This window comes from Accipiter gentilis, chromosome 8, assembly GCF_929443795.1.
Source record: "Accipiter gentilis chromosome 8, bAccGen1.1, whole genome shotgun sequence".
In the NCBI taxonomy this organism is placed as follows: domain Eukaryota; kingdom Metazoa; phylum Chordata; class Aves; order Accipitriformes; family Accipitridae; genus Astur; species Astur gentilis.
The window spans coordinates 16,927,706-16,939,844 of record NC_064887.1 but is presented as its reverse complement, the minus strand read 5'-3'; the positions used below and the strand labels follow the sequence as shown (position 1 = coordinate 16,939,844).

The following is a 12,139-nucleotide window of genomic DNA, read 5'->3' as shown; positions in this document are numbered from 1 at the left end:
GTGAATGGGAATAGAGAGTCTCCGCTGCTGATTACAAGAGGTAATGGTCTGTATAAAACCAAAAGAAGCTTTGCAGCTCAGGTGCTTAATAGGCACAGGTCAGTAAAAATATTTGTGCTGTTTACTGTAGGAAGCCGGTAACAGTGGAGGAGACTGTTAGTAACTTATGCCGTATAATCGTGAGCTCAGGTAACACTGCCATCAAACCTGTTTGAGTGTACGTCTGACGTGGGGTTGTGGCTGCTTAGAAAAATTAATGCAAATGAGCTTCTTTAATAGTGCAGCACACTAGGGCAAAAGAGAAGCGCAAGAGTTCAACTCTTGGTGTGTCTTTAGCTTCTCTAGGTGTTTCTCAGCGGTGGTATTTTTGTTGTGTTTTAACCTCTTTTGCTGTGCCTGCTTTCTGTTACTCCTTTAGCCTGGACGAAGTGTGTGAGCTGAGCTGTTTGCTTTTCTTTGACCCAGAGCCGGGTGGTGATTTAACTCATGCAGTGAATCTCATCAGTGCTCTGGGAGTTTCTATTTTTAGATAGGCTTCTCCGTTGCAATTTGAATCTGGCATGAATCTTCAAAACTGAGCTTTTACAGTAGTTTTTCTAATTATTTTACATCAAACAGTGGCAGAAAATGTAATAGTGGAATGTGCTGGCTGTAAGCTTGCATGTATTCATGCATGCTCTTAGCGTGTGACATTGAGGGAGGACAGCGGGCATCTGTCACAGACTTCTCTTGTTGCAGCATGGATTCAGTCCTGACTGGTTTAACTTCTCCTCTCTTCTAGTACATCACTCGCCTGCCAAAGAGCCAGCACATCTGAATGCATTTCCCGAGCACCCATCCTCCCTGAATTACCTGAGACCCAAGAGGCAGAGACCTCAGATGCTGAATCTGAGCGGTACCGAGATGTCTGGGGTACTCAGACCAAGGCCAGCAGGTCTAGACAGCCCATCGAGCAACCGCTACGCTGGAGACTGGAGTAGTTGTGGGGAGAACTACTTCTTAAACCCAAAAGACTGCCTGAGCGAAGCAGACTACGATGATGTCCCTTCAGAAGATACAGAGAGCGGGGATGACAGCAGCAAAGCTGAGGAGTTGGATGCCCCGGTAAGATACCCGCAGCCCATCCCCAGAGAGCACACGTTTCAGAGCTATTTGACAATGCAAGCAATAGACTCCGCGGTGGATCACAGAGCAAACCTCAAAGACCTACAGGAAAGTATTGATACTCTGATAGGAAACCTGGAAAGGGAACTCAACAAAAACAAACTAAATATGAGTTATTAAATCCTGTCCCGCACACCGCCACCTCCTTGTGCCTCCATGCCTCTCGTTGGGCTTCCCACAGCCGTGTGAGGAGTGACGGTGCTCCTGAACGCCTTGGGGTGAGGCCACAGCCCACCTTGCATTAGGAAATTTTAAGCCATTCCGTTATGTTTCTGCCTTTTTGTTAGAAGAAGGTGTTGGCCTGATTTGGGTGCTGGAGACGAGCTTGGAGACCATGAGGTGATTCCACGTAGTGGCATTTCTCCCTGAAAAGACTATGCACTTAGGTGGTTTGGGCAGTAGCTGGCAGAAGATAAAGCAACATCTCTGCTGTCAGTGGCAGCAGAACTCCTCGCTCCTGAAATCCTGACTCTGGTACAGATGTTCCTCTTGGAAGAGGATGAAAGCTGCTTGGCCTGAGTTTTGCAGCATGGACTTCAGATAGACTTGTTTTACTATATATGCAATGGCTGCTATGAAAAATGCTTTTTATATACATATATATAAAAAATATTTATATATAAAGTTTTAATTGTACAAATATTAACGTATTCCTGTATTAACCCTTTTCAGTAATTATTTAAAGGAGCAAAAATTAAATATTTTTCTAACCTTGTTTGTATATATCTATGTATAAATGTGCATGTGTCTGTAGCCACCTTTGGAAAAGAGAGGTCTCTCAGAATTATGAAACGGACCCATTTCTAGGAAGATGTGTTCAGTGATGCCAGGATGACGTTACCCCTTGGGTAACACTGCATTTGATTTATGCGCGGAAACATGGCCAGAGAGAAGGCTGGGTGAATGATTAATATAAATGACCTTGTGTATTGCAGGGATGTCAGTTCGCAGGTGTTGACTATTAACTCATTCTCACACCCCACCTACCCCCATCTTTTTTTCTTTCTCTTCCCCCCCCCCCCCCCCCCCCCCCATGTTTTTTCATCTGTAAAGATGGTCTGGATGGTACTTTTAAAAAAATACTTCTGGTTTGTCCTTGTAACTTATTACTTTATTCTTGATGTTTCAATACTTCTTTATTCTCTGGTTTCATGTATTTTTCGTTAAGGTACCTTTAAGGCCTTAAGACCGTTAAGGTCTGGCTGCTGGTAGTTAGATGTGTTTGAGCCCTCTCTGAAGGGCTGTGGCTCTGGCAATGCAAGACTCAAATTCTGCAGAAAGGCAGTTACTTTTTTCTCTGAGTCTTTTAGTTAAATTAATCTCCCAAAAATGGAAACCTAAGTTGTTACCTGGGGTTGAATGGGTTGAGTGATGTTACTCCTGGGGAGTTTGGGTGGGATTGCAGTTCACTGTGACTCTAGTACTAGATTCAGCTATCCTCCATCCTTTTGGATCATCTTTTATCATTAGTAATTTATGGCAAGTAATTAGAAACACATTCTCAGTTTAAAACTCATTACCAAAGCGCATACAGATGTTTTGATAGTCCCTCTAACCAAAAGGAGATACGGCATCATTCCTTGTCCTTCACAGGTCACCCCCAGTGAGGAAGGGGAGGTTGGAGCAGGTGGGGGGCTAGAGGGTTGTGTGTTTTGAGAGGTCAAACACCGAATTGCTGTCAGCTGGCAGGGTAGAACTTAATTCTTTTAATCTTTTTGGTACAATGTTGGCATCCTGCCATGGCTTTCCGTTCACCCTGTGGGTAAGTGCTTTTCTGCTAACCCATACTTCCTTATATTGCTTAATTGAAGAGTTATTTATTTACAGTAGCAAGAAATTAAGAATTGCTATGGCAAACTTCACCCCTCTGTTCTAAGGAATTATTTTAGCATGGTTTCAGATGGTTTATCCAATCTCATTAATTTATTTTTTATAAGTGTTAAAAGATGCAAAACAATTATTGCAATATAATGATAATGTATGAAAATGTAAATTTAACCTGAAGCATTTATCAATAAATCGATGTATTTTTTTAAACTTTTATACCTACAGAATGTGCATACTTTTTAAACTATAAATTTAAATTCTAAATAAAATTTGAATTAAGAACAAAATTTGACTAAGCCTAGTTAGTGATTTAATTCTGTCTAAGCTGATGCCATCCATTTGCACTGACTGCACATGTGAATTAATTCCATAAAGACATTTAGCTTTTCAGAAGATGTTTTGTTCTGTTGTCATTTCTAGATTGACCCAACATTTCAGCTATATAATTAAAGAAAAAAACAAAACAAAAACAAAACACAAAAACCCCACCAAACCACTACTCAAATCCAAAAGGGATAGTATTCTAGGAAGTTGCCAAACCAGTGTTGTGGCAGCATTTCTTCTATTGCAGGATGCTGATGCTTTTGAACATAACCTGGCTTCTGCACTGCATTTGTAGATGTATTGGCACTAGCTGAAAGATGTTTGCATTTAAAGTTATTTGATAAATGATATATTAAGTTTGCATTTTTTATAATAATCTAGATGTTGTAAGTGAGCACCTTTTAAGTAAGTGTAAGCTTATTCTACAGGAGGGCTCTGTAACTCAGTGCAGCCGCTGCACTTTAATATTTTAACCTTACAACAAGGGAAATTAATGACTTGATAAACTGTATTAATGTTACTCTAATAAGCTAATTAAAATATAGTAAAGTATTGGTATTTTTCAAATGAAACATTTACTGTTAATCTAGTTATAACAACGAGAAATCCTCTTTTAATGAGACATTTCCCAAGTGGTATTTTTGTTATATGTTGTCCCTTATATGTACTTACAGATTATTATATTTCATATAATCATTTATATAATCTGGTCAAGTGTATCCTTCTTATGATTGTTACAGATTCTTAAGAGACAGCATTAGCATGGGAATTACCCTAACCTAGAAACACTGAATTGGGAGATTAAAGCAATGTGCTTCTACCAAAGTAGTATTGAATGTTTTTTATACAAAAGAGCAGCCTCGGGCTGTGTGTGGTTTGCAGGGTAGAGCTCCTGTCAAACCCCGTGGGCACAGCCAGGAGCTTCTACCGTACTAACCTTTGTTGTTGTCTGCTTGGTGTTAACTCAGTCTGACATCAGGAGCAGGTCCTGTTCTGCAGGGGCTCTTACTGCTCCCAGCAGAGGTTAAAAGCAGAGGGCAGAGCCTGCAGTTGAGTTCAGTAAGCAGGTGTCCTTGGAGCGTGTGGACTTCCTTCAGGTGTGACCTCCGCTTCCCAGGTAAAGAAAATGGATGCAGATGCTCTTACAGAAACAGTTCCAAGACTTGCACCAAAATCGCATACAGGTTGTTACACCCAAGTCTGGGGCAGTGCTGGCCACTTGCTGGGCTGGGTAGCAACCAAGAATCGTAGTTTGTAGTCCCCAGGGAAAAGCAGAAATGCATTGGTAGGTCTGTGCAACTCTGCTGCCCAGTGTTAAGGCCATGATACGCTTAGGTGGGTTCAGGAATGGACTAGTCCATTCATAGAGTTCTAATCCATTGCTGCTTGTTTAAACAGGATTGTCCAGATGCTGCCTGGGCTGTGTGGAGTAGAGGGATTGGCAGCATGGCCCTGAGCTGGCTTAAGCTGCTGGGAACCTACATCCCCAGAAACTTCAGATCTTTAGATCTGTCTTTTCCAAATGCATAACGTCTGTGTATGTTCATTAACGCACCAGGCAAGAAATGTAGCTGCAGCTATTCAGACATGTTCTAAAAATAGAGGGAAACGTCTCCAACAGAAGTAGATATTCAGGGTTTTTGCAGAATAAATCTATAAATCTGATAAGCTAGAGACACATCTGGTATTTCAGCTGCCAGATCTTAACCCCTTCACCTTCCTCCCTATCCCAAGGTATAGGGTTTTCTTAACAGTAGAAGTGTATTTTGATGTAAGAATTCTTTATCTCAAATTCTGGAGCTAGCAACAGTTCAAAGATGGTTATTTGGGTTGGTGGGAGGACTGGTGTTAGACTTTAGTGTAACTATGATGCATTTGTTTTAAAATGTTATCCTACACAATGAATTAACTGTTCTCATTCTGATTGACTTTTTAAGAGCCAGGCAGGAAACACTATAATTTGTCTTAACAACAAAATTTCCTAGGCAAAATTAACCTGTGGAACAGTCTGCCATGAGGTAATGCAAAGCCGACCCTACAGGTATTTGAATGTCTAGGACTGCATTAGAGAGGATAAAAGAGTATGATGAGATATATAATCTCATGCCTCTGGTGTTATTTGGGAACAGAGTTGAGGAGGAAAATGGCTCTCAGGAAGGCTCTTCCCCTTCCATTGGGGGATTCCTGCAGCTCCCCAGACTACTTTGCTCTGGGGATGTAGGGGGGCTGATCAGCAGAGCCCTGATCCGCTGCCTCCTTGTCCTGTTAGGAAAACCCAGCTGAAATCTGACTGTCTTCTGGAATACGTTCTTAATCAAAACTCTCAAGAGTGCCTCTGTGGTGGGGAACAAGGCTCACGTTGAGGCTCCTGCCTCTTCTGGGCTGTAGTGACAGCGCTACAGTGGAGGGGAGATGGTTGGGCTTTCCAGGTAAGCCATGATCATATGGTTGACTTCAATGTGTTCGTAGTTTGCAGCCCTGTTAATCAAAAATCTGTGGAAGGTAATCTGAGGTGGTGTTCCAACAAAGTCCAGGCCTGATAACAGAGAGCTGAGCTTTTTAATTAGTCAGTTGTGGGATATCTACATTATCTGTGTGGAGCAGGCTGTTAGTTAAATATTGATTTAGCAGAGGAGCTGCGTTCTCTTCCTGTTTGACCTCTGACTGCAAACACTGGGCTGCAGGTGGTAGGGACGTGCTTGTTGAGTTTTCCTTGGTTTTAATTTAGAGGTAGTTTAATATGAGGGGCAAGGAATATTAATATAATATTTAAACTTCAAACTAACAAACAAAAGACTAGTTTTCAAACCAAGTTCTATCTAGTGGTGCCAGACCCCTCTCAAGTCTGACCAAAGTCCAGTCAACGTGGTAAAAGTACGTGATGGGGAGATCCTGGCTGTAGAAAATTGAAGGGGCATCTTTTTAACACTGCCTAAAACCAATTTGCAATGTTTATTTCAGGACACAGGAGGGTCACACTGCTCCTGTTTCGTATTTGGCTACACTTTACTCTGACAAAGCAGAGCACCAGGGCTGGCTATCACTTGTCAGCCGAAGATCCTCTCTGCAAATCCCCCGTGTGTCAGTCGTCTTTTGTGCTTTATTGTCTACTGTGACCATATGGACATTTGTTTGACAGGAGTCTGTGACCCTCAAACAGTTTGGTGAGTCATGGAAAGAGTGAACTCACCCATATAGAGTTTAATCTGTCCTTCTCTAATAGATTTAATTTCTGCTTGACAGGCTCTGCTCAGTTACATGGTGTCTGACCAGGCTATTGAAACCGAGCAACCAGCAGAACACTGCTTAAAGAGTCATCTCTGTGGATGGAGGATGAACATTAATATTCATGAGCTGTTACTTATTTACGCTGGTAAATATTAAAACTTCTGTGTAACACTGTTCAATCTCTCTCAAGAATAGTTGTCTTTTGACAGAAATACACCCACTCAACAGCCACAGTGTGCTTGGTAAAAGCTGTTCTAAGTAATACTGATTTCTTCAACAGAACAATGTATTTTAATGGCTTTAGTTTTCTGTTTGTAAGCATTTGCCAGGCTTAAGTAACAATCATTTTCTAATCTGATGATGGCAAGTAAAAGTGGTTCAGCCTGCGAAGTTTGAAGGGTTTGTGAATAGTGTGGTCAGATCCATGCTTTCGGTTCAGCAGCCCCTGAAATTTGTTTAGTAATTTATATTGTCCTCCCTTAGTGTATCAATGTATGGATTCAGCAGAGGTGCAAGGGGCTCCCCTATCATTTAAGTGTAGTAAGTAATAGATAGAAGACTTTATAGCATGGTGAATATTTGTTGTGGCTGCATTTAAGGGAACAGAACCAGGCTGCTATTGTTGAGGGAGCACTGATGTTGACTACATAAGCAGTAACGTTATATGATGCCTTTTGAGCGTTGCAGCAATCTTCTTGGGATAGATCCTCTTGTAGCAGTGTTGGCCTCCTGTCTTCCCTGCTGTAATCCAGGTGACTGCACATGCTATTTTGGAAGACGGTTGTAGAAGTTGTAGTGGGTAGAGTAAAGCTAGCTAATGAAGAAATCATCTTTAGTGTAAAAAATACCTTTGTTCCTATACTTTATGAGCTGCAGTGGCTCACTGATTTGTAAGAGCAATTCAGGGTCTGGTTTTGATCTTTAAATCCCTTAGGTGAGAGTGAAGCTTTTGCATGAGGAATTGTTCCTTCCATCTCCTGTGTTACTGTGATTGTTGTGGTCATCTGAGGTACCCATGTACCTGCATGCCTCCCCTTCTCCCTTCAACAGCAGTTTGGGGACGTGGGGCTGCACAAGTCTTGGGTGAGTGTTCTCTGCTCTGGAGTGTTTTCTGTCACCATACCTCCAGAACAGGAAATGTTCTGCACATCTCAAAAAACCAAAACGAAAAACCCCAAACCTACTGTTTTCAAGAGGGGTTAATACTTTGGGGATGAGGGACGAGATGCTTGCTGGAGCTGAGTAGCAGAACTTGGATGGCCTATGTGAATCTAACTACTGGAGCAGAATGGCTTCCCCTCTGGTGGGAGCAGGCGGATGTAGATTGGCAGGGTGAATACTGGAACATTGGTTTGACCGGCTGAGTGGCGTTTAAGATTTTTACAGCTTATAGAGTCCTGACAGACACAGAACTTTGAAAACTATTATTTAAACAGATAGAATATTCATTATAACTGTATTAATGAAAGATGGTGGGGGAAGTGTGCCCAAAATAGTTGTTCTCTAACCACATTGTAAGTAAATAAATGTATAAAGTTCATGAAACAATATTCTCTAACTACAAGATGCTTTATTTCTGAAGCTAAACATGTTCTGCTGAAATAGAGGTCCTGAAATAAAAACCTCACTGGTTTTAAAGGTGATAATGGGCTCTAAGCTTCTGATGAGGAAAGTATTTCTTGTCCTTTACTAGTCCTAAATCCATTAGCACCTGCTTCTCCACGTTCAGAAACACAGTATAGTCTGTATTTTCTTGCTCTTCCATCTCTTTGTGCTCCTCTTTCTCTTGTTTTCTGTAGTCATACTCTGAAGGAAAAACACGTATCAGGCAATAATGCACTGTTAAGCTTTGAAACCTGTTTGCGACCCCATTGTTTTCCAGTGGATAGTATCAGTGCTATCACAGATTAATGAAAATAGGCATCATCTAGGCCTACATTAACTGGATTGTCATTTCCTTGGCTGATTAGCTGGTATTATTAAACCATTTACCAAAGAATGGATAGGCAAAATCCTTGTGTGAAAAAAGAATGGAAGGCTGGAGTCTCTCCTTGCTCGAAGGAGCAATGTTTATAGGGAAGTTGCCAAAATGTAACTTTGTGAAGGAGTAACTGATGTAAAAAGAAAAGAAAATTCATAGTTGTTAAATGTCCATAGGCTCTAATGCTTTTGCAGGAGTTTCACTTGACCAAGAGCTGAACTCACATGAACAAGGACTATCTATTCTACTCCTAAGAACTGTAAATATGAAATAAGAATCTGCTAAGATAATCTGATTATGTCCATCCTGATTTTTGAAAATACTATGGGAAACCCTGCCTAGAAAAACAGGTGCATTTTAAAGATCTAAAGAAACGGAGGAAGTTTTCTTAATTCCAAGTGTAACATACCGTTTTCTCCCTCTGTGCCTCCAGCTCCATTTTAGTTCTGTTTTGGCTTGAAACTCTTGATACTCTTGAAACTCTTGTTCACAATACTTGAGATATTTGACTTCTCTTTCCAAATAATCAAGTACATCAGCGTGCTGTTAACACAAGTGACAAACAAGGGTCGTTACATGCCCAAAGACACAGAATTATTGGTGATGATCTGAACGGTATTATTAGTTTATCTATATTGGGAATATAGATATCTCTCTTTATCCAAATAATTTTCAGCAAAACAATATACACATGTGGATTGAAACCAGTTGATTTTGGATACAAATACGCATGGCGTTAATTTTTATTACACTGACTCTGAGTAGGTCATCCTTCAGGAACCTGCACTGAAATAACTAAACCAGTTATTATACCAGTTTCGGTTTTAGGTTAGTGATTTCACTAAATCAGTTCAAATCCTCACTGACCCAACTTTAGGCACAAAAAAACCATAAAATACCATACTTCAGTATTACACTATGCATTTATCTGGGATTCTGTGTTTTAGTTTTCATTAGTCTCTTCAACAACTTAGTATTTTTTCAGTGAATACTTGAGTTAGGATGAACGTAATCTAAGTATTAGTGACTGCTCCTGGGTTAATAATTCTGTGCCCTAAATAGTGTAGTCACAAATCACATGTAATTTGGGTAGAAGCAATGTGTTTACTCATGTTATAGCACTTAGCTCCTACTTTGCTTCAGGGAAGTTCCTTTTACTAAAATGAGACTGCTGACCTGGTGTTATATTGCTACATACTGTAGCTCTGTGCACAGCAAACCATTATGGGATGTTTATAAACTATTTAAGTGCATACATAAACTTAACTTAAAACTGGGATAGGATGGGAAGAATACTTTGTAATGTAAAAATAACAGTCTAGGCAGCAGGTAAGACTGCCAGACTGGATGAGATGAAAACACTAGCTTGATCTTTGGCTGGGAGGTGGGGGAAAAGAAAACTGAGAATGATGTAGAAATAAAGAGAAATTAAAATGGTTTCCATTGTTCCCATGGCCCTTTGGTACAGATAGTCCTGATTTCAAAAAAACAATGAATGAGTGGTAATGTTAGTAACAGTTTGCAAAATGTGCTTTAACTAAGCTAGAACCAGCTACTAAGCTAGAACCAGCTACTAAGCTGTGTAAATCAAAGTACCAAATTTACAGGAAAAATATTGATGCAAATGCAGACAAGAAGGTGTAAAGAAAGAAACTCAGTGTATTTACATTACTATGCACTATATAGCATTGCTTTAATGTGTGAAACCAGGTGTCATTTTATGCATGAGGCAAAAAAAGAACTCTTTACTGTGTTTTCATGTAGCCAGGTTGGAGCAATGGAATTCTGCCAGCTGTCACCCAGGTTTCCTTTAGGTGCCTCCTATCTGAGCTCTGTGCAAAGCTGGCTTTGCACCTCCAAAGTGATCTTTGGAGAATATGGCCATACTGAGCTGAAAATAATTGCCATCCATTTGAAGGCAAGTTTTTCCAGGCAGGCCTGTTTCTGTGTTGGAATTTTCAGGATAGTGTCACAGTGATTAGTAAAAATTCTTACTGACCTCATTCCTCGAAGGGTGACTTAGTGTCTGACAGATTTCCAAAACATGCAGTACTCCAAGATCATCAGAAACAGCTAAAAAATGCTGCTTTGCTGAAAGATATTTGACAAAAAAAATATAAGTAATCTAAATTCCAACAGTAACACATACCTCCACCCAAACAGGAGCTACAGAGTGTTCATTTTTTGTTGTGGTCTTCTTGGTTTATTGCTCACTGCAGCAAAAAGGCAGCCTTACTGTTCTCTTATTTTCTTAACGAATGAAATTCCCCTTAAAGTTCAAACTCTTTTCTTTTCTCTTTAAATTAAATGTTTTCAGTTGCTTTATGCCGTGGTAGTATGCTTAGAACTGATGTATGCATTTGTGTTTATACAGCACAGTGTTAAATCAGTGGAAGTATGTACTTAGAGAAGATCGTCTATAACAAGATTAGTGTGCTTTGGAGTCATGGAGCATTTTGCAAACAGGGTAGCAAAGTGCAATCACCGTCAACATACGTGAGGCAGCCCAGGGGCTGATGAAAGTGATCGTTGATTCAGAGATGTTCTGGAAATGAGATGGCTCATGAGTTTTCTTCAGCAAGTCCCAAATATCTATATTTCCGTCGTCTCTGCCAATGAAGAAAACTCCTGGTCTTGTTAAGGACCAGTGTCCCGCAGTGTTTCTTCCTGCAGAGCAGCGTGACTGAAGGATTGGTCCATTCTTAATTTGTTTGAAAACAAATAACAGGTAGACCCAATAATCAAACAGTACTATCCATTCACTGCTTCAAATCTCCTATCATTTAAGAACATTGACAATTGAAATGATCCTATTACAAAAATAATATCAATGGCAAAATTAGTATAACTTTCTGCAGATAGAGTAGAATTGTGGGGAAGTAAAAAACCTGGTATCTCACTTCCAGTCTATTAAGGTAATCTGTCTATCTGCTGTTAAAACCTGTGGTCTTGAGATTTTGCCAGGTGCAGCTAACCTGGATTCCTACATGAGAGGAACTGTAAAAAAACCCACATTTCTTTGTCTTCCGATGATGAAGAGACTGCATCCTTAATATAAGTTCTTCAGACCTGTTTAGCACACATTGCCTTTATTCTCCAGTTTCCCTAGCAGCAGAAATAATTTTTTGAGAAGCTACAGTGTTTACAAGGTTGGAATTGAAGAAGGTCACTTCATTATTTTTTTTCCTGTAAAAGGCAAGTTTGCAAAGCTATTTCTAAAATAGTTTTCTGATGTGAAGACAAAGGAAAAGCTCTTCTTATACCCAATTTATTTCTAAACTATGAAGCTTTGTGACTTACAAACACTTCTGAAAATACAGATTCTGAGGCTGTTATAGTTCTGTCTCGGATATCTATCAATTATGTTACAGCTGTGTTAAAGTAACTTACTGTAACGCCTTCTTTCCAAATGGCAAAATTCCGGCCTCCAACACTTAGAATGATGTCTTTAAAAAATGGAGATCTCTGGAGAGTGTTGATAGTTTCTGTGTGGATGGTGTCTTTCTGTGTGTGCTTCTGAACTAATGGAATGAAAAAGTCGGTTACTTGTAAATAGTGCATTAGTGATCATCCTCACAATGGGAGTTACACGAAGGGAAACGAGTGCAGGATCCA

The 12,139-nt window shown here is 40.1% G+C and overlaps 2 protein-coding genes across 11 annotated transcripts in view; one reads left to right on the top strand and one right to left on the bottom strand.

Annotated features, from left to right (window-relative positions):
- The window catches only part of SYDE2 (synapse defective Rho GTPase homolog 2), a 45,577-nt gene extending 42,557 nt beyond the window's left edge, over positions 1-3,020 (top strand). For both annotated transcript variants that reach the window (XM_049809263.1, XM_049809262.1), the window contains exon 7: positions 782-3,020. In XM_049809263.1, coding sequence (XP_049665220.1) covers positions 782-1,284 — 503 coding nt within the window. In that variant the 3' untranslated portion in view covers positions 1,285-3,020. The remainder of the gene's footprint in view (positions 1-781) is intronic.
- A 4,602-nt stretch (positions 3,021-7,622) lies between these two features.
- Positions 7,623-12,139, bottom strand: part of DNAI3 (dynein axonemal intermediate chain 3) — a 31,870-nt gene continuing 27,353 nt past the window's right edge. For 5 of the 9 annotated variants that reach the window (XM_049809267.1, XM_049809266.1, XM_049809264.1 and 2 more), the window contains 5 exons: positions 11,915-12,045; positions 11,021-11,225; positions 10,524-10,615; positions 8,934-9,067; positions 7,623-8,349 (listed from right to left, as the gene is read on the bottom strand). In XM_049809267.1, coding sequence (XP_049665224.1) covers positions 8,343-8,349; positions 8,934-9,067; positions 10,524-10,615; positions 11,021-11,225; positions 11,915-12,045 — 569 coding nt within the window. In that variant the 3' untranslated portion in view covers positions 7,623-8,342. Of the gene's footprint in view, positions 8,350-8,933; positions 9,068-10,523; positions 10,616-11,009; positions 11,226-11,914; positions 12,046-12,139 lie in introns of those variants that run through there. The other 4 variants (XM_049809265.1, XR_007507107.1, XM_049809270.1 and 1 more) reach the window with 4 other exon arrangements.